Raw genomic sequence first — 25,049 nt, 5'->3', positions numbered from 1 at the left:
TAAGGATATATTAATATTTTTGATTGAGGAAAAGGCTACTCCTAAAAAAACTAAGCTTTTAAAGGTCTTATATTCGAAATTCTTAAATAAAATTTTATTAGAATAAAAATAATTTTAAGCCTTATTTTTCTAAGTGCATCAAACAAGAGCAAAACCCATGGCACCCCAGCAACAACAACATCAATCTCAATAACAATTCATAATTCATGTTTAACATGCGCCCCCGTTGTTGAGCAATTTAGCAGGGCGAGCCACCCCAGCACCACCCATCCCAACAGCATACGGCACCACCCTCTCAAGTGGCACACTCATCCTCGCCAGGCAGTCGCATAAATTGTTGATTGTTTGTCTATGCTGTGGGATGTATTTATGACACCCGGGGAGTAGAGTCAACTTTTTTTTGTTGGTTCTCAGCTCAATAACAAATGACACTCCGACGGGGTGGACCGACGGCAACTCAACTCCGCCATCCATCCACCTGCCACCCTCCTGTTTGCGTTTGCGTTTCCCGGCTTCCGATTATCATCCCTAATTGGTGTTGAATGGAGTTTGCCTTGTGGGCGCCTTTTGGGGTGAAAGGTGGTAGCCATAAAGGATGCTGTCTATCTTTTTTTTCTCTGGCTTAAGGGTTGTGCTTTTGGCTCAACCGTTTGCCAAATCTAGTGGAAGGGCGTGAAACTTATTAACATAATTGAGATCTTTGTTTACTTTTTTTTCGGATAAGCTAAGTATTTTGAATTTTTCAGGGTATATAAAATATATTTATTTTTTTCTTCTTATCCTTAGACTGACTTAGTCTTAAGAGAAATCATTTCAAAAACACACCCAAAAACCAGTGATTGTCTGATAATTTTATCATTTCCTTAAATTGTATTTTTGCCAATTTAATTTTTTGTCATTTAATATGTCAGTTTTATGGGCACGAGTTTAATTTTATGAAATTTTTATGCATTTACATTGCGAATAAAGGGCCTCTTTAAAAACTGCGAGAATGCGACGACAAACCCAGCAGGGAAGCTGTCCAGTTTTTTTTGAGTCCACAAAGCGGAGAAATTAGCATGCGCTTAAGTTATAATTTAATTATAATTTATTGATTTTAAACGGACATTTTATTTATACACCCGATCGAATGTTTTGCGGTCGCGTTGAAGTCCGATCTCTGTGCTGTTTTACGATCTGTAAAAATGTGGACTTTATGGGCCACTTAATTTGGCCAAATAAGGTTGAAAAAATTAAACGAAAAATTTATCGCTGATGGGTGAGTAGGCTGGCTCGCTTCCCTGCCACGAAATTAGATGGGGGACTGGCTGTCGTCGAAAAATGCTCCACTCCTTATTTGGGAGGAAGTCATTCGTCTGACCATGGCCCCGGCCAGTGTGACCATGTGTGACCGAAACGGAAATGAAGGCGCTGCCAACTGGCGGCGAAATATATAAAGTGCCAACCGCTGCCACCCAATTACCAAATGACATGACAAAACCGCTTTAAGGCGTCGTCGTCCATGTCTCCAAACAAAATTGCAAATTAGGAGACCCACTGCCAAGTGGAAAAAATTCCGAAAAATAACAAAGCAAACAGCCATAAAACTTAAATGCCAAAGACAGAAGGAGGATTACGAGCACTGGTCTGGGTGGCTTGGGGCGGCGGAAGCGGAAACTGGAAAGGCAACGTCAACGGCAGCCGAGTGGGGGAAATGGAGAAATAACTGCCAACATGGCGGTCGCAGAAAATCGAAAGAGGGAAGCCAAAAAATAGAAACAAATAACATAAAATGCAGGCAATAAAAAGCAGCCAAGCAGCGAGCGGCGCGGAAAAGCATGAAAATCTAACAGGCACAACGGTAAAAAGAGAGATAGAAGGTCGTAAAAAAAATTATTCTAAATATCGAGTTCGAAACTGAGATGCCCTAAATTAATTTTTTTTTTTTTTTAATTAATTTTAATTAAAATATTTAATTTTATTCAGGGGGATTAAATTTTAAGTTTTAAAAGGGTTTAAATTCTATAGTCTTTTTATAATTTATGTTTTTAATTCAGCCAGAAACGACCTATTTCCAGTTGCTGTTTTTTCATGTTTATAACTCATATACCCTTCTGAGCATGCAGAGAGAGAAATATAAAAAAAACCTGCGTCCTGCTTGGGTTTTTTCGCTTATCTTTAACTGCCATCAACAAGATGGCAACTTCCGTTCGCGCGCCATAATGTTTTCTCTACTCAGCAAGGAGCCTTTCCATATACACACACACATACACACACACACACTGGCAAGTCACGCACACTGGGGCAGTGAAAGGGAGTGCAAGAGGGGGCAGGGGAATCGAGCAGAGGGGAAATGGTCACCAGGGCGTGTAATTGAGTGCTACAGGACCCTTTTAACATTTTTATTTGCACATTAGCGAGGGTGGAAATGGCGAAATTTGCGCCCAAAGTGACAGAGCGTTGAGTGTGGGCGGCAAGGATATCCGATATGGCGAGCTGGGCGGGGAAGAGCAGAAGCAGTGGGAAGGAAGGCAGTTAAGATTGTGGGGTTAGCTAACCATTTCCGTATTGACTTCCCGTTAGGACGACTGTCAATATGCTTTTGGGCTGCGGCTGATGGTGCGTTCATCTCAGAAGTCGTAGACAAATTTGTTTGTGGTTCGAAATGCGACAGTTGGAGAAAAGCGATAGGGGGTGGCCAGAAAGGGGAGTGGCAGATTGGCCAAACATATGCCAAGATGCCGCTGATATAAACCCGAAACAATTGTTATTGAGGAGAACATTAAAATGGAGTGGGTGAATTGGAAAAGTTTATAAAGTACCTTTAGAGAAATAAAAAAAATATAATTAGGTCACTTATTCTTATATGTACATATATATATCTTTAAAGCTATTAAACCTTAACTTACAAATCAGAAAAAACCTCTTCACACAACATTTCTAACTACTTTTAGTATCTTTGGCGAAAAGCAAGGCCATCCTTTTCAAGATAAAACCGCAATACGCAAAAACGAAATGGGGCAGACAGAGCGGACCCTTTTGGCCCATAATTCAAACGCAATAGGCCAAATGGCAGCCATTTTGAAACCCTTTTCATACGCGGCGTATGAGTAACAGTGCGAGTGGCATGAATAATTCCAGTACCGCAGTCGGAGTCGCAGTCGCAACAGCAGCCGCAGCTGATGATAAAACACGAAAATGGGCAAACATAAATCTAGCACGCACACAAGATATGCCACAAACAGCAGCCAACAGCCTTAAATATTTTGCTCTCTATTAAAGTGGCCCAAACCCCCGCTCTTACCCTTTTATATGTACAACTGTACATACAAATATTTTCCGCCCACACTTTCCCATACCAGACCAAGGCAGGAGACAACATTTACATCAACATCAGCTTCCACTCAGCTCGTTTCGCTTCCCGTGGTCGTTTGGGCAAAGTCAACTTTCGTTTAGCTTGTAAATAGCTCGTTTTCGCAGACTTCGTAACTCGACGCCATGTTAATATATAACAATTAATCTTAACTAAAAGTATCTGGCGCCCACCACTGCTCCTTCGAATCTTGAGGTTTATGCGGAGAGGCATTTCAAGATGACAGATGTCGATCAAAAAAAAAATTTGTTTGTCTGAGAAGGAGAGCTATTTTCATTGTTTTCGTTTAATAATAAATGTATCTTACTATATTAAATTATAATACCATTTGTTACAAAAACTTTCCAATATATTTTCCTAGATTTTAAGTTCATTCTATGTGTCACCATCCTATCAGTTTTGGTTTTATGGCCAAAAAAGAAATACAGGCACAGATTTCTTATTTATATTTAATAACATAACATAACATAAATAATACTTATACTATTGTACCAGGTTTTTTTTTTTTTAATTTTCATGATCTAATTATATAGTACCTTGAAAAACTGTTTTCCGGATCACCCATGAACCCAGTATGCATGACAATGAGCTCCTCTCGGACCACAACTACAACTACACAAGCACTGAGACTACAACGACGCCATGTTCTTTTTCCCCCCAGCACTCACCACCCACTCCCCCCATACCCTTACACACACAGACTGTGGAACACTTTTTGCACATTACAGTGTTAATGTGCCTCACTGCCGCATGTAAAAACCCAAGTAATTTAAGCAAGTCTCGCACAGGCTGCAAACCAAAGAGGCGACCCACCCACACACGCTGCCCCCCAAAAGGAGAGACAAGGATGGTGAGCTAAGGCCACCCACTGCCGCCCACTTTCTGCCCGTTAATGGGGTTTTCTGTGTGCGAGTGTGTGTCTGTGTGCGTGTTAATGATTTTTTGCACACAGCTTCACAACTTGACGCTTCGGGCTTCTCTGCCTCTGCCCTGCCCCTCTGGTCTCTGTCCTCGAGGTTCCCTGGCTGTATATGTGTGGGGTTTACTATATATATAGGGATATAAATTTATATGGGTTCCATGGGTTGCCATGTGCATTCAACGCTTTTGCTTTTTGGCAGAAATCCTCGGGATGTTTGGACGTTGGTTAGGAAGCCTGACAAAAGTCAAAGGGAAATTTTTCGGTATTTCTTAGAAGGAAAACAATCGGGGAGAGACAATTAAATAACTAAACTATTAACTCTACTACTTAGAATACACTATTAGAATATATTCTAAAAATAATTTGGAAAACAATTAATAATTTTGGAAAATTAGAAAAAAAAAATAAAAGAAACAATCAGATTTTTTAATTTCTCTGATACGTTTAATAATTATATTTTTAATATTTATTACTAACTTATAAAGCCTTAATAAATATAACAATACCTTTGGATATAAAAACCATTAAAAAACGAAAAAATGCTTAAAAAATCTTTAACTATTCCTAAATATGTTTATACATTGGGATTATGTTAACATCCGATACTTACCCCAAATATTAGCCAATGCTTTTAAATCGGACCGCAATAATGGCCCAATCCATATTTTTTGTATGGGTGACTATGAAAAAACAAACTACTTACTATCCTATGTATGTATGTACGTACATACTTAGCCTCCTAAACATGTACATATATTAAAGAAAATTGTTCTCTAAAACCCTAAAACTAAACCCTAAAACTTTCTAAACAATTAGTCATCTTAGCTCCCAAAAGCCGCATAATTCTGTTAGCGGTATTTCTTGGCAACCTTTGGCGCCCATGTGATCAGATTGTACGGGACAACCTAGTTAGCCAGCAAGCCTGAAAACCTTCAAAAGCACTATCAACACATTTTCATCTGGCGAACGCAAAAATGGAAAGAAAACGCTAGCCCAGTCACGATGTCAAGACAACGGCAACTATGTTCTGCTAACTGTACAAGCCATAATGTCAAGTGCCAATCAAAAGCTCAGCGGGGGATCTGCATTAACCTTTGCCCCCCTTCACCCCACTGACATCCTTCACTGAGGGGTTTTCTTTACAGCTTGCACAAGAAAAACTGTTTATCATTTTTGGCCTAATAGAGGCGTTACCTGCCCCCTCCCTGACTCACCGTCATAGCATTATTAATTACTCTATTTTCCAACCCCCACTCTCGCAGGGGAAAAGGGACGGAAAGAAACGGTGCGGTCAAGTGCCGCCCAGTGACTTTGAGAGCTGACCCCTCCGCTTATTACATTTTAATTGTTTTACAATTTTTTTGGGTGGCGCCTATTAGCATTTGGTCGGAACCACGTGGTGCAATTCCCAAAAGCAACAAAACGCCACAAACTGTGGCGTCCGATTTTAACCATAAATTATGCAGATAAGCATAAGTGTCGGTTTCTATGCATGTCTGTTTATACCTGTCTGTCTCAATTTTTTGGCTTTAATTGTTTTTGTTGGTCATGGTGGTTGGGTGGCCCAGGCGAGGGTGGTGGCAGTGCCCACCATTTTGTAAAGTGTAATAAACAGTTGTGCTGCGAGGCTTGGGAAAGGCCAAGTAATTGCTATTTGTAAGGGTGAACCTTTATTAAAAATGAGGTAACTTTTTGTGTTATTAAATAACCCAATTATTTTAAACATTATTGCTGAAACTTTATTCATTTTCAATATAGTTTTTTAATTGTATATTTCATCTACTCATCAAAGTGCTTCGTTAAATAAAACACTAGAATTTTCGAAAGCCGAAAAAACTTCATCCTGATTATGTAAGCAACTCAGCGCAGGCTACAGAAACCAATTTAAAATGCACAGCACATTTTCCGCTGCTCTGGAACAATATTGACAAAAAAAGCCAAAAGACCAAGAAGAAATCCGCCCATCCGCCAGTCTCTCCGGCAGACTCGAGGAGGAGAAAGACAAGCTGGGGAAGCGACTGCTTAAAATTCCGTGAGCATCGTTTCACAACTTTCCAACTTGCCAAAAAATCGAAGCCGGGCCAGGAAAAAAGAGGAGAAAAATGCAGGAGCATAAATTCTCCAAGGACCTATCGAGTGGGTGTGGCTGGAGACGAGACGGAAACAGGACGAGGGAGTAGGAGTGGGACAGAGAGCAAAGCGAAGCTGGAAAAATGTGAGGAAAATAAATGAAAATGCTCAGAGCTCGTTCACAAGAGTGCTTACGGCATCCGCAAGGAGCTGTTGAAGTGGCAAATTTGCGCAGAGCGACGCAGGACATCCTCACTGCCGCCCACTGCCCCACTTGCACCACCCTCCCTTGCCCAGCTCTCTGTGCCATCGTTACTTACAACAACTACATGCCAGTGTCAACACATACTTGGCCATTCAAGTGGGCAACCCCAAGGAAGCTGCCGACGCCATATTTGTTTCCGCATAGCCCCCTCTCACTTTTCCGCCGTTATCGTGCCGTCTCTTTCGTTGCCGAAAACATTTTTATGGCTCTGACATAAAAGCCAAAAAGTACGGAATGTCATTTGGGCTAGTCCCCCACCCCCCCTTTTGCGTTGTGTAATTAACCCGTTTCTGCTTCTGTTTTTCTTTTCATTTCGACTGGCTTGTACTGTGAGACAATAAACTTTTGTGACAAAAGGCTTTTAATGGCTTGGCGACAAAGTTTCGCAATTTTTTCGCAATTTGCCGCCACAACAATTTGCGTTTAATTAACCAAAAGTTTTCCCCCGAAAACGTTTAGACATGAACCTAATGAGTGCGCAGGTGGGGGTGCTGGTTTGGGCCAAATTGCTGTCGAAAGTTTTTCGACTGGCAATAAAATTAATTTTGATGAGCTTACGGTTCGAGGCTTGCTCACACACACAAGGGTTAATGATGGCCAGAGTTGTGGGAAGTAGGATTTCCAAATCTCTGACACAAATTAAATCCGCTGCATAGAGCCCTAAAATCAAATTAAACCGTAAAAGTTCTTAAAAAAATATACGCTTTGTCCATAAAACTAACAACCCTCTGAGCAGTTCAGAGATCAACTCTAATCGGAAAAGCGGCGTGTAAATGATGCCATCATAATATTTTGAGAAGCAACCCAAACATCAGTTAAGGGGTTAATAAACCGAAAAGGGGGCGGGCCAGGCCGGATATCTCCCCTAATCACATTCGACTTGGCGGTGCGGCATAAGGTGCACATTATTCATAATGCGAGTGTGTGAGATTGAGGGAATTTGTTTTATTATCCTGCCATATAGCCACCTCTAAAAAGTGGGAAGCGCCAACTGGCGCACAGAACTCATCCCCTAAACTCACTCCTCTAATGGAAGTGGAAGTATCTCTAAGTCCCGCACACTCAAAAAAATAATAAGAACTCTTCAGTCTCCACAACATTCAAAGCCGTCTCTATAATATCTGCTTTTTTCTCAGTGCACCAAACTCTGCCACCAATCAGCCTAATCGCTTTGGTTGCGCCGCAGAGCTTAACTTTTGTTGATGTTGCTGCTGTGGCAGTGCTGCCTGTTACTGCTGTTGTCGTGACTTGTTGTCGCCAAAGTTGAAATTGGCCTGGCCAACTCGCCCATACCCACACACTATATATGGGGCGTGTTCCTGGGCCCAGACAAATGATAAGCATGCCCCATCACCGTCATCATCATCGTCTTGGAGCGCCCCCCTCTTGCAACACGTGTGTTGCCGTTGCCATATTTGCTTTTATTGCTCTTGTTCCGTTTGTTTATTGTGTGATTTTCCCATATGGCCAAAAACGTGGCTATGTGCGTGCGTTTTCGAGTTAATCGCACACAAATTTTTATGTTAATTTTCATAAATTTTATTGTCGCCCCAGAAAAGGTATTTTTAATTAGTTTTCCTGTATGTGTGTGTGGGACACAGCATTGTGTGAGGGCGAATTATGTATTTTTTTGTCGTGAAGCTGCTGTGGTTTTTTAAGAGTTGTAAGTCATAAAGTCGAGAATAACAAAACATACACTCCACGTCCCCAAGTCGGGCAGTCAAGTGTCAAATTATCCGAAGGCGCTTGGGGAGTTGTAAACGTTTAGTCAACGAATAGGCCAGTCGACAATAAAAAAGCGAAACAACTAAAAAGGGGGAGTGCCCAGGAAAGGGTCTAAGTTATTACATTTAGCGGGCTGTAAAATGTTGTATGCCATCTCCAACTCGAGAAGGTGGTCCAACAAATGGGGAAAGCTTTAAAAATTAGGAGTGTTGTGTTGATCAGGCTCGTAAAGATTACAAGATATTATAGAGATATATAGAGAGAAAACGATCAAGTAAACTAATACTTTATTAAACTATACTGAAACCTCACTGGAACAAAATCAAATGCAGAAACTGTCACAGTTACATAGGCGAATGTGTGATCAATCATTTGTAGTTCTGCGTGTGGCATGTGCGGCAAGATCATCCCTCCGCTGAACCAGATCGATCACTCTGTGATTGACAAACCAACAAACAAGCCAGCCAACAAGGACTCACAATATTTGAATGAAGCCCAATTGAAAAACAGTTCCGCATTGTTTGAAAAAGTGTCACAATTGAAGTACCGCAGCTGTGGCAGACTGATCGAATTTTTGGTGGTCCTCGCACCCATCAGTCCTTAGGCTCCATTATCCCTATGATAGATGGTCGGGGCAATTTGAGTGAGTGCGTAGCGGTTAATTTATCGAAAGCCAGCGACTAATGTAATTACCAAGGAAAGTTAGAGCGGCGCATCAGCTTAATCATTTCAGCTAATTGCCCCCGGGCCAGAGGAGACTTTCCCGATGAAATAAAAAAGCGCTTAAAAAAACGTCCGAAGTGGGCCCCGGGGAAACAGGACAAGCCAATTATGTTGATGGTAAACAAATTGCGCACGTTCCACGTTCCATGGCATCAAAATTAGTGGCACAAAAAAAAAACAGAAAGGAAAGGAAAGCCAGGAGTTGCAGACATTACAGGAGGACACGCCAAGGCTCAAAGTTGAGCTGAAAGATCTAATTACGCTAATGACAATGGACAGAGGTCCCGTGTCCTGGTTGATGCAATTAAACGTTTCAATTGAGCTGCGTGCAATGACGACATAAGGTCAAAGTCATCCTCATCCCAGTGCTCTTATTCACCAAACCAGAGAGTCAGCTGGCAAATGAATCGAACGACTTCGAATTCATTAAATATCGAAAACGAAGCTAAATGCAGTGAAGCCATTTAGACTCTGGCTTCTGTCGATAGTTGCACGCAAGCTTAAAAAAATAATACGAGACACTGAACCAAAAAAATTGAGCATGAAGACTAATACACGGTGGGTTAGAGTCCAATAAAGCCTTCGATACTTACCATTCTGCAGTTATTTTTGCTTTTATTTTAATTTATTAAATTATTTCTTTTTTAAACATTTAATTATTAACTTCTCAGTGTTCATTTGAAATAAAAGAGGCTTCTTCCGTCAAAATATAAGCGGATTTAGCGCCCTGTTGACGCCTCTCGAGTTTCACAAGACCACACAAAACGCTTCATTAGTAACACCCACCGAAAAGGAGGCCTACCTATATGTATATGTATATCCTTTTTGCCATTGCCTCATCAAAGGGTACTGTTGGAGGAGTGGAAGAAACAGAAACCCTAGACGTGCACACACCAAAAACATTTCTGGGCGTTGCAACTTGCAACAGACCTCACATGCGGCCAGGAGATTAAGGAATTGACTCATTTAAATGGACTTGAACCTGCAACCGGTGTGCCGAGTGTGAAGAATGAGTGTTAAAATGGGAAAGGGTCCCAGACAAGATGTTGTATCCCAAAAAGGATTGCTGTTTATAACATAAAAATTTTAGAATTTAGCTTCAAAATTGAATAAATAATCTACACAATACATAAATAATTAAAAGACCATGTAACTTTTATTATTTTGAAAAAGGTGATTGTCAGAATTATGAAAATTCCTGGCAGCCATCCCTTTAAATCGATCTTAAATCTGTCACAATTTAAAGAATAGAAACCATCTTGGGCACAACCCAAAAACATTATCAAAAAAACCAAACACAAGCCATCTAATTATGATTGATGTGCCAGTCCCTGTATAGGGTATGAGCCAAATCTATAGAGTACCCATTAAAACCGCATCAAAAGTCGAACAATGGAAGGATAACTGAAAGGATAGTGTCTACCTCTCCGCTCAAATGCAAATCAAATATGAAATATTTTAATATTTTGTTGGCACAACACAACAAATTTCAATATAATGAAAAGGGACGCACACGCAGAGCGTGGAAAATGATCTATTGCCGTGGCAAGATGCAGGAACAGCAAGGAACCAGGAACAAGGACGAAGGACGAGCCTGATCTTTCGCTGGGCAGATGCTACAGCATCTTCGAGTCTTCCCCTTTTTGCCTGCTTCAATTTGAATTCGATTTAGAGCAAGCGGAGCGGTTCAGCTTGACTTGACTTGTGCCTTTGGACGGCCAGAAGAACAAGGACTCGAGGGGCGACATTTGGTTTGTTTGTTTTTTTCTGCCTTCCTCCTCGGGAAAATTTATGACAAAAGGACATGTGCAACATTTGCAGGCAGGGCCGTTTCGTGTTCTTTTTTACGATCCAATAGACCACCATTTTCGTATGGGATATGGGATATGGGACCTCCTCCCCTCCTGGCACTATTTTCATTAATCAACTGCTGCACGTGTTCCAGGCGCTAAGAAGTCAATCTATATAAATGCCAGTATTCACGCCCAGCCCAACTCGGAAAAGCCAAACCTGCAATTAGACGCCCTCAATTATGTTGTGCAATGAATGAAAGTGAGATTGCGGCAAGTGCAAAGGAAATGGCTACGAATATATTTCCTCCTTTCGCACTTTTTCCTCAGGATTATAGCCCGGTGCAGGCACCTGGGTCGCAGTTGGTGGCCTCTGGCCAAAGCATAATTGCAGCCCCTGGGCGTGGCACACCCCTCGCTGAGTGGGTGTTGCGCCTTTAGCGGCTTAAGTCTCCTTCGGCAAACAACTTGAACGCACCTCGGCGGCCGAGTTCAAATGCGAAAAGGACTGCCGTAATTGACACCTTAGAGCTGAGGCCTCCTATCAACCGCACTGGGGAAGATCTGTCAAGGATCGGTGTGTTTGATCCTGCCCCAGGAAGTGGCATATATTCGCAGAAACTGGCAGTTCAAAGAGCCGAAAGGACATACATATTTTGGGGATTAACTGAGTTAAATTTTGTAAATTTAAATGAGGAATTTTAATCTAAACTTTAACCTTCAGATGCCGTGTCATATTTTTGAATATTTATGAAATTTCATTATTGCCTTGCGGTTTTCTCAGCCCACCGCATTGAGTAATAATTACAGGCAAATTGCTGGCTCAGAGTGAACTCATTTCGCCGCCTGCAATTACCGGCTCTTGGGTAATCTCGAAAATCTTGGGCCTCCAATCCACAGCATCCCCGGCCCCGGTGGAGCTTGCAGCTGCTGGGCAGGCCAACTCCCAGATTCGCAATGTGAAATCGCCGTCTGTAATTGGGCCATAAAACCAGAAGGACTCCGAAAGCAGATCCGACCGAGCAGCTGGCCGCTGGTGGATATGTAAATTTAGTGTTAAGGTGCACAAAATGGGCGTGGCACCTGGCGGTTAGTGAAGATTAAGCACAAGCTCCGGCTCCAATTGCAGTAGGGAAAATATCCGAGGAAGATGAGAAATAATAATGAGAACAAGACCAGGCGTTGCCCGACAATGACATAAATTTTTTGTTCGAGCAGAGTTACAGAACGAGAGAAAACAAATAAATAAAACAAAGATCGGGTCATTTCGGAGGGGGTCTGAAGTTATTTAACAAAATTACGCATCGTTTAAGTTGTGATTTATGTGGCATAGACGGCCCGAAAACCCTTCACATCTGAGTATGAGGCTCGAATTCGGCTTGGGATTCGGCTTCAGATTGTTAATGAGTCAAATTACACACACAGAAACCGGGAGGGTTAAGGACGAGTATCGGTGGTTGAGGGGGTCTGCTGAGTGGCCGCCGAAAGGTGTGACAATTGTTACTCCACAGCCACACACACACTCAGCAGTCAGACACACAGATACTCGAGCATGACTCCGGCAAGTTGGCAAAGATTTATGGTGAATGCGAAAAAAGGTATTCCCAGAAAATATTCAACAATTCCTTGTGGTCGACAACACTCTGGCCTACTCGTTCTCCAACTCTCTAAGGTTTCTGCATAAACAAATTACGGAAAAAAGCAACCAGCCCTCCGACTTTTAGCGGAATTGCTACCGGGCTAAGAAGAAAAACTGTAAAAAAACCAAAAATCAGACCCGGTAGCAAATATTCTGGCCGGGAAGAGAAGCGGGCATTTATCAAAGCGTCGGCTCCGTTTTGAAGATGCACCCAGAAGCGGGTCCCCAGGGCAAAGCCCAAAAAGCAGGCCCAGCCCAATGGGTTTCATTAATAAATTCCCGAACAAAACACCCAAAAAATGTGTGTTTGCCCACCAGCCGGCTGGCTCTCCTCTTCCGACCAGGAATATTTGATTTTTGTGGGCGTTCTCGGTGCAGGCAACTGAAAATAATGGAAAATATTTTGTAAATATTTGCAGGCAGACCAGGCCAACAAAGGACCGTGGCCACAGGACACACAGGACATGAGGGAAATGCGTGAAAGATGATTGGCAAATGTCCTGGTCAGACAATGAGGCACCGATGTAAGGGAGGGGGTAATACTGGAAATTCTTACCTTTAGATATGATAAATGAAGCTAAAATACATACATATAAAAAATATTATACTAGTTATATTATTTATGTTCATATATTTGTATTTCATGCTTATAACACATGTTGCTTTGATTTCACTTTATAAATAGATACTTTTGAGTGCTCCGGTTGCTTCCGCTTTTAGTGCTTATCAAGCAAATTTGAAATCGAGGCAAGTGCCAAGCGGAAACCCCCATACATACTGTAGAGAAAAATATAATAATACAAATAATAAGAACACGTGCCTCCCACTTCAGGGGAATTCAAGTGGTTGAAAGAAACCCTCTTGATAACCCCTTCAGAGCCGAAGCCTGCCAGAGAGTGTTATATGAACTCAAGAAGCGGAAATGCCGCAGACAAAATAAGGGAAACTCGAGTGAGGAAAGTGAAAAATGAAAATGAAAAATCCAAAACATATTCTCCGGAATCGAAACCAAATCCAGCTCAAAACATTAGTTATCCATGGCCATTCAATCATCAATCAAAGTGACCGCCATGGAAGATTTTCTACTTGAGAATTAGAGCAGAAAATACTTGGAGGTCCTTTGGAAGGGGACCGAGTCAAAAATTTCCAAAGTCCTGGCGGCCAAATTCAAAGTGAAAGTGTTCGATTACCCAAAGTGATCGTTAAAATCGCAGAAACCCCAAAAAAAAGAAGGGAAAAGGCCGGACCAAAAAATATTGATTGCCGACAAAGCCAAGGGCCAAGGCACTTGAGAGGACATAACAAGGAGAAAGTCAAACGAGATGGACGAGGACAGTTAGCTGCACTAATTAACAAGCAAAACTGTTTATTTTTACAAGTGCCAAGTGGCCACTTTCGAGCGGCTGCCCTTTGTTTTCACAACTTGTGTTTTTGTTGGCTTTTGACATTTTGGTGACATTGCCGACTGCCACCGACATACGAAATAAAAAGAAAATAAAAATAAAAAAGAAAATATATGTGAAACATGGAACACACACGATGTCCCGCTCCCACTCCACTTTCTCTATTTCTCTCTCAGGGTGAAAGTGTCAAAGTGACATGCCCACTTAGTGCCTCCTTCCCAAAAAAAAAGTCTCAAATTACAGAAATCACACAACGCTAAGATTCCGGCTCACACAGGATAAGCGGGATTAGTCAGCTTGTTAGTAGCAGGATATCGGGATCTTCCGATGCCGACTGCCGTCGTGACTCTTCCCAGACGGTTACCGTAATTGGCGACCCTCGTGACACGTAATGAATTTGACGAACTGTCACTTTCTGCGATTTTCCTCATCTCAGAGCAATTCCTTTGCATTTTTTAGCAACATTGTGGGGTAATTGGCCCTGACAAAGGTCCTGACTCGGGTCTGGGAAAATTAAAAGTTTGCTGACATTTTAAAACTGTTCAAGGGAGCGTTCCCCGGCTCACAGTTAACCTTATACTTCATGCAAAATTAGAGAAATTAAACGCTTCTTAATATCAAGTTAGTTATGGGGCGTTACAATTCAGGGAAGAGCTTGTAATTGTTTTTCCAATGATGGTGGTTGCTGCCCATAACTGGCATTTAAAATCGACATTGTTGTCTATAAAGATGTTGGTAAAAATAACCCTTGATGATGAAGGGTAAAATAAACAATTAATATGATATACAATATCTTCAAAGTAAAATGAAATTCTTTCAAGAAAATATGTATGTATGTATGTACATACATATATTTAAATAATTTATTTAATTTGTTTGTTGAAATACAACCTCTATTCAATATACAAAAATAGCATGCATACTAAGTGAGGTATTATATTTTGAGACCTAAGTTGGTCACACTTGATCTCTGCCTCTTTCCTCCTTCTTCCTTTAACAAATGTGCATGTGCGTTGGTGTTGCGATTGAAAAGAATAATAAATGAAATATAAAGCTTAAAATAACAAAGGTGTTATTATTTAATAATAAAAGAACTAATTTTTCAATATTGTTTCATTCCATATGAGGCTTAATTTAATTTTATTTTATAAACAAGTTCCAAATATAAGCAATATATGTAAGTTAACCCCTTGGCAAAATAATGAGATCACTATACTTTGCATTAACCTTGACTCAAGGTCCATGTCCTTGCGTTATGAAAATCGAAATCAGCAGAAAGTGCGAGGATGCAACTGCAGCACACTGCCAGTCGTATCTTTCAAAAGTATCTGAAAAAATAGATAGAAAAAAAACTCACTCAAGGCTTGAGTGAGGACGGAACGTGTTGCAATGGAACACGCTCAAAAATGGTTGGCAAAGGAAAACATCAGCTGCGGAGACAGAGAGGAGATAACAGGAAACGGAATGCGACGACAACGGCGAAAAGTTGTCTAAAAAAACGGGCTGAAGAAATGAAAACCGCAAGCAAAACGTTGGCACTTCATAAATGCGTCAGACAGAGAGGGACTGAGACAGAGAGAGGGAGAAAGGAGGGGGCTTGTCCGAGAGCAAGCGAGAGAGCTGGCAGCGCGCCGACATTTTTAATTGTAAATGAGTTATGACGCGAGAGAGGAGCAGAGAAAGAGAGAGAATGGGGCAAAGTTGCTGACAGCGATGCATGCCTCTCGCTCTGCCTTTCACTCCGCTGCTTGCCACCTCTCTTTCGCACACTCACTCCCCCGCCGCTTTTCCAATTGGAAATAGAGAGCGAACGAACTGAGTCTTTCCACGAGCCAACTAGTGCTGCTTGCATCGCACTCAAGTGATGGAAATGGCCGGCCCTCCCTTGCCAGAGGGTTGTCCCGCTCGCACCAATGGCCCAAAGCGGCCGGAAAACTGGTTTCCCGACGCTACGGCGCGCCGCTGCGTCCCGTGTTTTTGGCTTAGCAGCCGCACCACGTTCCTGACACAATTCATTCCGTCGTCGCCTGCCTTTCGCTCTGCACACGCTCAGTCCGCGATCGCGTGCGCCTCAGATACAAAGATACAAGATACAAAGATACAGATACAAGTGCCGTGCTCCTTTACTCACTGAAAATGCATCTAGATTCTTAAGTGCCAAGTGTTGACAAGTGACAAGATACAATATCTACTGAGAAAACCAAACGAAATTCAACGGGAATCCCACGAATCCAGTTAATAGTTAACAAAATGCTGGTCGGTTCGCATCCCTATCTGTGCAACGGCGTCCTGCCACCTGCCGTACCCGCTGGCCCCGCCAACACAGCCGCCGCCGCAGTGGCAGCGAGCGCCACAACAACGACTCCGGCGAGCAAAAGTGCCGCCGGCTCGGCAACAGACTTCTCCATAGCCGCAATCATGGCTCGGGAGGATGCCTCCAGTCGGGAGTCCTCCATTCGCAGTGCAAGTAAGTTGAGATACGATTTTGAAAGATACAGATATTAGAGGGAAGAGTGTAGGGCATAGGATATAGCTTTGACTTAAATTATTCTAGTCTTAGAGATATCTTTAAGATATATCTCCTAATTTTGAAAGCCAGTATGCAAATAGGTAGATACAAATGCTCAACGCCCATTACTATTTGCCTGCTCTGGAACAAAAACTGCAATCTTATTAAGCTCAGATAATGACAATCGTTAATTGATTGCACAACAAATCTATTAAATAACTGTTGTCGCTTCGGGTGCGCAGAACCCAATATAATTGCCAGCGACAATTAGCAGGCGTTCGGTCCAGGTCAGATAAACTTGTTCTGCGGCAAAGTGGCAACGATTTGCTAGCCGACGGCATCCGCAATTAAGCCAACTCAAGCTGAGCGAAGCCAAGCCAAGCTAAAGATCGAAGCCAATAGATATAGAGATATTAAACACTTGCATTCGCGGTTCGCATTTATCGCGACTAATATGCAAATTGTGCACGGCATCTAATCGTATGGCATTCATATTTCTGCTCGTTGCTTTTTAACAAACAAAAGCTGCTAATTATGTTAATTAATTTTCAACAATGTGCTTCATTTTATTAATTTTACGAGGCGCAGAAAATTAGCGACGGCCAAAATCAAAACAAAGCCAAAAAATACGATAATCAAGCTGATACTCTCGGCCTGGCTTATTGTTGTTGTCGTCTTTTCATATTTTACGATCTTTTATCAAATATGCAGCTTTTTAATTTTATTTGTTTTTATTTTCGTGGTTTTTTGTACGTTTTCCGTTTGCTTACTTTGCATTTTGACACCTACATACCGTCTGGGCTCACCGCAAGCCCAGTGAGCTCGTTGACTTGGCCAATAGCCCGGACCATGGAGGGCCGGTAGGGTGTGCGACAATTCGCCCAAAAGTGACCCAAAATTATTCATCGACTTGCGCACACCTTGACGGTAGCCCTGTACATACACATAGTTTATGCAATGGGAAGGCAACAAAAGTGAAAAAAAAGCAATCGCAGCCAGAGTTTCGGGTTGTTTAATTGCCAATTTGTGTTCAGTTTGCCAATTAAGCGAGCGGCAGTCTCAGTGTCTCATTGTAACGCGAAGCGAAGCGGAAACTTCAAGAATATGAGACGACTCCACGCTGTCTGCCGTGCCGGGAGCTCCACAGTTCTTCAATGTTGTCACCATTCGGCCTTAAACTGCGGTCAGATGCACGGCGAAAAGCGTTGAATCAGTCTAGAAATCAGTTTAAAAAGATATCAGTTTTAAAATACCTTAACTCCTTTCGTCTGCGAAAATCTATCAGTTAACTAAATATTTAACCAAAAACCCCGTAATTCACATTTAATTTTCAATTTTCGGCTTCTTTCTTTGTCATTTAAGGTCCCATTTCCGTGGAGGATGAGGTTGACGTTGATGTGGTTGACTGCAGCGATGCTGAGGAGCCGCCAACCAAGGCCCGTCGCCTAAACCACCATCAGCACCACCATCACCACAACAACAACAACAATAATAACAACAATGTGGCCCACAAGAGCCGCAACAGCGCCGGCGCCGTAACACCACTGGCAGTCGCTCCATCCGAGTCGCAGCTCAACACCAGCTCCACCAGCAGCCAAGGACGCTGCTCCACACCGCCCCAGTCCCCCGGAACGGAGGACAGCGAGGAGCGGCTGACGCCGGAGCCCGTCCAGAAGGCACCCAAAATTGTCGGCTCCTGCAATTGCGACGACCTGAAGCCGGTGCAGTGCCATCTGGAGACCAAAGAGCTGTGGGATCGCTTTCACGAATTGGGCACCGAGATGATCATCACCAAAACGGGCAGGTAAGCATCCGTCCATCCATCAGTTAGTCAGTCCACCAGTCAGCCAGTGAGCCGGTAATGCAAATAGGCATTAGTTTGAACGGGTGAACTACGTGGGAGACATCCAAAGGGGGAAAGTGCTGCTAAGTGATTGTTTGTGAAAGTCCAGATAAATTACAAAACAGGCAATGGCAAACAGATAATGGATCTCCATCCTTTTGATTCCTTTCAAGATGTAGCTCATCACTTTTCTGGAAATTCTTTTATTTGAATTTCAACTGTCTGGTGTTTTTTTCAATAAAAATTTCCTTGGGTTTCGCCATAAATTGGCTCGCCAAACTGTTTGCAGTGTCAACAAAAATTTCATGCCATCTCGAGGGCTGTGTGGGGTCTGTCGAAAAAGGAAAATTGATTTTCCTTACCTGCCGAACAAATTTTCTGCAACAAAAATGCTGAGCATAAAATCGTTGGTATTTTGGGCGTTGCTGTTGTCAGCGGGAGAATGAGAACAAGTTCAATCCAAATGACCACGGGTTGTCCACACCTTTGCTCCCACACACCTGACCACACGCACTCTCACACACAGAGGCAGACCGGGAACCAAATACAGATACACAGATACATAGATACACCCGCACCCTAATGATATTGTAAAAATCACACCTCGGAACAGCAGACAGTTGGGCAGCAATCAGGGCGGTCCTCGCCCTTTTTAGCCCGGAGTTATGTCACCGGCTTAGGAGGGACATTAAACCACAGGATACAGGATAGGAGGCACTTTTTTGTTCCACATCTCGCTTGGAAGAAGGAAGAGTTCGGCCTTTGTTCCCATTGTCTGCACTTGTCACAGCAAAGGAAATGTGAGGGAAAATAGTTAAAAATATTAAAAGTAGTGGGAAAGATTCTAGCTCTGGGGCAATAAATTCTGGATTTAACTGGTTGTGTGTGGCTCCCCAAAAAATTCGTGGCAAAAGGTGAAATCTAATCGAATGTTTTTGTTTTTTTTTGTGACCCTTTCAGACGCATGTTCCCCACTGTGCGAGTGAGCTTCTCCGGGCCGCTGCGGCAGATCCAGCCCGCCGATCGCTACGCCGTGCTGCTGGACATTATTCCCATGGACTCGAAGCGATATCGGTACGCCTACCACCGATCCGCTTGGCTGGTGGCCGGCAAGGCGGACCCCGCCCCTCCTGCACGCCTCTACGCCCATCCCGACAGCCCCTTCAGCTGCGAGGCTCTCCGCAAACAAGTTATCTCCTTCGAGAAGGTGAAGCTGACTAATAACGAAATGGATAAGAACGGACAGGTGAGTTGCGGACATCCAGATAGTTGGATGGTCGGATACTGAGACACTCAGATACTGAGACGTTCAGATGCTGAGGTAGCGATTAGTCGCGAGTGCTAAATGATTGATAATTTCGAGCCTGAAAAAAAATGTGCAAAAAAATTCAGAAAACGCAAGGTTGCGAGGCTCAAGTTTTTCTTGATTAATGTTGCTTAACGCGAAAATGGAAAATTGCTAATTTAATTTGTGAACTTGTTGAACTTTTGAATATTTCGTTGGAGGTTAATCACACACTTGGCACTTGACTAAATCCTACAGACCAGATTTTTAGACGACTATCTATAATGAAACCTTTCCCTCTTCTTGCCTCCTTCCAGATCGTTTTGAACTCCATGCACCGCTACCAGCCCCGAATCCATTTGGTGCGTTTGAGCCATGGCCAGAGCATTCCGGCCAACCCCAAGGAGCTGCAGGAACTGGACCACAAGACGTACGTCTTTCCGGAGACCGTCTTCACGGCTGTGACCGCATACCAGAACCAGCTTATCACCAAGCTGAAGATCGACTCAAATCCGTTCGCCAAGGGCTTCCGCGACTCGTCCCGCCTCACCGACTTCGACCGCGATCCCATGGAGGCGCTGCTCCTCGAGCAGCAGCTGCGCTCCCCGCTCCGCCTGTTCCCCGATCCGCTGATGCAGCAGTTCGCCGCCCAGCAGGGCGATCCCGCCTCGATGGCCCTGTTCGAGAAGGCGCGCCAGCACCTGCAGATGTTCGGCGGCAACTCGCCGTACGCCCAGCTCATGATGCCGCAGATGTACCAGGCGGCGGCAGCGGCAGCCGGACCCCCACCACCACCACCCGGGCTGGGAGCATTCCACATGTTCCAGCAGCAGTGGCCGCAGCTTACCGCCGGCTTTCTGGCAAGCGCCAATCAGCAGGCCGCCGCCGCTCAAGCGGCCGCCCAAGCGCAGGCGCAGGCCCAGGCCGCGGCGGCTGCAGCGGCGATGGCCGCCAACCGCACACCGCCTCCCCCGCCGACGGCGTCCACGCCCTCGTCCACCTCCTCCGGATCGCCGTCGCCCGATATGCGACCCCGCCAGTTCCAGCGGTTCAGCCCCTACCAACTGCCCGGCGGTCAGGGGCCACCGCCCTCGGCTGCCGGATCTCCGCCGGCGATGCCGCTCTCCCGCAGCCCCGCCCACTAGGTCAGTCGACCCGCCGCCCTCAAGTTCTTGCCACGAGCAGTATTAAAAGCAAACCACACTGAGGCAAAAAATTAGCTAAAGTCTCAGCACATACTACCATTAAAAAAAAAGATAATTCGTTTAAATGTTGTAAATTATTTGTTGTTGGAATGAAAACAAAGAAAAACTTTTCTCAATATTTATATTTGTTGTAAAAAATTGATTTATTTTTAAGCTGTACAGTTCTTCTCACTTTCCCCTAGAGAATTCATGTAATTTAGTTTAATTTATTGTACAAATTTTCCAAAATGTTGTTCAAAATCTCATCTCAGTGTAAAGTTAGAACAAAATTCACAAAAAAAATTTAAAAATAATATAAAAAATACTGCACGATTGTAAACTATATATAGCTATATAGTGTAAACATTAACCGTTAGTTATGCTATTACATATAATGATATATTCATAGTATTAACAATAAATTCATAGACGCTTCAGTTAGTTATATTTATCAGGCAAAAGCAAAAGATTTATTTAGCATAAATTAAAGGAGATTAAGTCCTAAAGTGTATTTAATGTGAAAGCTAAACAAAAGTGAAAACACGGAAAATATTTCAACAAAAATTATTGACAAACAAAAAAATCACAAAACAAAACAAAAAATGAATCAAAAATAAATAAAAATATGTGAACCAAAATTAAAACAAGTATTATTTTATTCAACAGTGAAATTAGAGAAAAGCAAAGTGGTTTCCCCATTTTTATTTGAAGTAATAACACAATTTCTTTTTTTTTCTTAATTTAATATAATTTTTAACGAGTTCCCAACATCTCAGATTTCGGAAAGGCATCGTATTTCCCAGCACTTTGCTAAGTAGCGCCCAATAAAAAAAAAGAAATGCCCATAAATTACGCATTACATCTATGCAAAGTAGCCAGAAATCCTGTTTCGATTTCTCACATACAATATCCTGCTAGCCAGCTCGACTTTGTGATCCACATCGCCGTAATTCCTTGGGTGCAAGTGTCGCCTTGCCGGCAGAACAAATTGAAATTTAGACTGCAATCCTAAGGGGCTGGGAAGAGAACACAGATTCAGATACAGATACAGATACGCAGCTACACGCACAGATACACTCGAGAAATTGTTTAACGAATGCATTTTCATGGTCGCCAAAAGAGAAATTTTTCATTGGGATTTTCGGTTGGGCTCTTGTTCAGGAAATTCGATTGACACGCCAGAGTTTGGGATTTAAGTGGCGTTTTGATGGATGATTGGCTCTGGATTGGGGTTCGTGGCTCTGGTGTGGATAAGCGTATGAAAATCGTATTGAAAGTTTGTTTGATGTGCGTTTGGAAATTTTCATTTTTCCCCAATTTTGATTGAGGGGCCGAACTAATCATAAATGATTGGGTACCCAAGACCCGAATATATGATAACTATATAGACCCGGCCCTCGAAGAGCTCTTTGGCTAATTATAAAGAAATTAACTCGAGGATAGAGATCGTGGAGAGGGACAGGGAAATGCACGTAATAACACTTCCTCTAATTATATGGTGAACTCATTGAAAAAGGTGCTATCGGCATTTGTCTATCTGGCACCTTGCTTGCCAAATTCGTATTTACTTTCCCTCGGAGCATTATGCATATATCTCTGGGGAACGATCTGGGACTCGAGTTAATTACAAACTAATCACAAAAACAAACAAAACATTAGGCTATCGCCAGTCAACGATCTTTACAGGAGCCCAACCACTATGTAGTGCCACAACACACATACAACACTCCGATACACATGTCAAATGTCGGGGTAATTTATAGGCCAAGACCGCCAAAGATCCATGTAGTCCAAGTGTCAAAACAAACAGAGCGCCGCCCCACACGAAAATGGTAACAAACTCATCATTTGCCATCCAACGAACAAGCTGCACCCGACTCCCGACTCCCGGGTCCGGGTCTGCTCTGCTCTACTCAGCTCCCTTGGCATAAATTTCCTTTTGGCGTTTTCCTCTTCGTTTTCGTTTTAATTTGAATGTAAATGATGCTGACGCAGCTGTGGATCTCTCCAGCTTCTGGCTTGTGGCTTCTTGTGCCTCCGCCTTTTGCGTTTGCCCCACGCCTCTGGCTGCCCCCACTGGTTGGTTGCAAGCGACCCCAGAAATGGGGAAGTCGTCGGGAGTCTGACGAGGACCAGACTTGTGGGCTAAGGTTAAATGTCGGGTGTCCAACAAACAGTGACAAAATATTTAAATTTTCCGCCGCGACCGGCCCGGGCCGGGGCGTTTGTAAATATTTGAGCCACTTAATTGGAGGGGCGTGGGTGGGCTGGCCCCGGAATTGATTTATGCCGGCGAAGGGAAATCGATTTGAAAATGGCCCCATTAAAATTAAACATATTTTCGGGTGATATATGAGTCTTTTTTCCCACTTGCTCACTGTGATATCAGCCATTGCTGAATGAGTTTCCTTCGAAAACATTTTATTCATAAAATAAAAGGATTAAATGCTCATGTTTCTGCCCACAGAGGATGACTTTGAAAATATGTGGCATTTAGAGACACGCGCTTGAGACGTTGCAAGCTGAACCAGCAATCAACGCGGCCCCTGCCACGCCCCACTCATTAACCCAAACATGATCGGGCAAAATGTCTAACGGTAGATGGGCGGAATGGGCGGGGCACGTGCGGCAAAGTGCCGCGGCACGTGTGTCAGAGTGTGGCTCCGACTTTGGCCGACAGCCATGACACGGGAGGTGCAACCAAATCCCTTGTCACCTTGGCGCCACGGTGAAAATTTGTAGAAATTAACATTTTTTGTTGGCCACCGTTTTGTCATTAAATGAAATTGCATAAAAATCAATAAGTTAATACAGTCGAGCATCCGTAAAGGAAACTATCATATGGTAAAATTTATAATTTGTAATTTAAGAAAATTATTTAAAAAAATATTCCATTGCAATTTTGTGAACGCTCATTCCTCACAATGATAATCTCATTCCTAATATAATTATCTTAGCTACAGTTGCGTATATTTTAAGTGGTTAATTTTGTTAAATTTAATTTCTTTTAAAAACTTTAAGTAAAGGAATATTCTTCTAATTACACCTGTAGAAAAATGCGTCGAGTATCGCTGTCGCTGGTGTCGATGACGATGATGATGTGCAGGTTATAGGGCGGAGTAGAACTCGCAGGCACTTTGAACTCCGTCCGTCATTCCAGCTGGCCGTATAGTAATGACTTTATAAACACAGTCCTAGGGAGGGAGGGGTGAAAGGCCTACAAAACTGTCCAACTGTCAGGCTGCTGACTAAGTAACATGCTAGACTGGACACCACAACGAAATCAATTAGATGGCCAGAAGCCGAGATGGGAAATCGGAGAACGAAACTCATATATCATTAACAATTTTCATGTCATATGCCGTTTACCTGATATATTAGAGGGAACCTTTGTCTATCAGCTTGTCACTGTCCCAACGTATCAAACTTGTTAAAGTCATCAAATATTCAAATACATTTTACACATGCAATCACAGAAAAGAAAAACAAGTTCCAGATTGTACATGGAATTGAGGAATTTGTTTCTATACTGGAGGTGGGAGGTCAAATTGTTTTGTGACGCCCCCACAAAACTGTAATTACCAAGGAAAATTGATTTTTATATTATATGCACGGCCAGTCCGGGCCAGGACTGCTTCAAGTTGAGCATTCTCCGCCGCAAAAGGCCTCATTAAAATCCGTAGAGGGAAAACCAAAACTAAACCCTGTCTGTCCACCCATTGAGAACTTAATGCTGCTCGAAAAGAATGTTTTTCTGGCAAAATCCCCTCTTGGGAATAAACTATATATGTATGTATGTAGACTTCTCTGTGCGTGTGCTGTCTGGGTGTTTTTGTATTTTTGGCAAATTGATTAAAAGGCTTAACATTTCAGGCAATTGGCCCTTTCGGACTGGCCCTGTCTTGTGGTCAGTGTGCCCTTCATAGTCTGGTATTAGTTGCAAATTAGTGCAAAATGGGAAAATTCTGTTAAATCTCCTGTGCTTAATGTGTGACTTTACGGTCAAGACGGAAATGCAAACATGTGTGAGATTGTGGTGCCTTATGTAGTTAAGGGGGGGATATGGTTATTATGTAAACAAACATTTTTTTTATATATTTTTACGATAAAACTAGTACAACCAGTTTATTGAAATCAATAATAAAAAGCAAGGAAGGAAATTTTCAAGAAAGGAAAATTTTTGTAAAATTAAAAAAATTAATAAACTTATGAGCTAATAGGCTCTTTAAAATTATTTCAATAAGCTACTTCCCCCTTAAATAGATTGCCCTGTTAGATTATCATCTAATGGAAGCAAAGCTGTAGAGAGATTTTTGAGGGCAGTCTTTTGTCGAAAACT

At 42.7% G+C, this 25,049-nt stretch overlaps 1 protein-coding gene across 1 annotated transcript; it reads left to right on the top strand.

Moving 5' to 3' along the window:
* The first annotated feature begins 15,894 nt into the window (after window positions 1-15,894).
* mid (midline) lies at window positions 15,895-21,332 on the top strand. The gene is made up of 4 exons (XM_017244446.3): window positions 15,895-16,356; window positions 17,761-18,202; window positions 19,202-19,487; window positions 19,844-21,332. Exons 1-4 carry the CDS (start codon window positions 16,140-16,142, stop codon window positions 20,669-20,671), a joined length of 1,773 nt encoding a protein of 590 aa, XP_017099935.2. The 5' UTR covers window positions 15,895-16,139; the 3' UTR covers window positions 20,672-21,332.
* Window positions 21,333-25,049: the final 3,717 nt, after the last annotated feature.

Source organism: Drosophila bipectinata, chromosome 2L, assembly GCF_030179905.1.
Source record: "Drosophila bipectinata strain 14024-0381.07 chromosome 2L, DbipHiC1v2, whole genome shotgun sequence".
NCBI classification, from domain to species: Eukaryota; Metazoa; Arthropoda; class Insecta; order Diptera; family Drosophilidae; genus Drosophila; species Drosophila bipectinata.
The sequence above is the reverse complement of the archived record's forward strand: the minus strand, read 5'-3'. Positions and strand labels throughout refer to the sequence as shown.

What these genes read in the sequence shown, in the direction of transcription:
- mid (XM_017244446.3), top strand. Translation starts at nt 16,140, where the DNA reads ATGCTGGTCGGTTCGCATCCCTATCTGTGCAACGGCGTCCTGCCACCT. An exon ending in ATCATCACCAAAACGGGCAG is followed by an intron (nt 18,203 to 19,201) that starts GTAAGCATCCGT and finishes TGACCCTTTCAG; the next exon opens with ACGCATGTTCCCCACTGTGC. An exon ending in AAATGGATAAGAACGGACAG is followed by an intron (nt 19,488 to 19,843) that starts GTGAGTTGCGGA and finishes GCCTCCTTCCAG; the next exon opens with ATCGTTTTGAACTCCATGCA.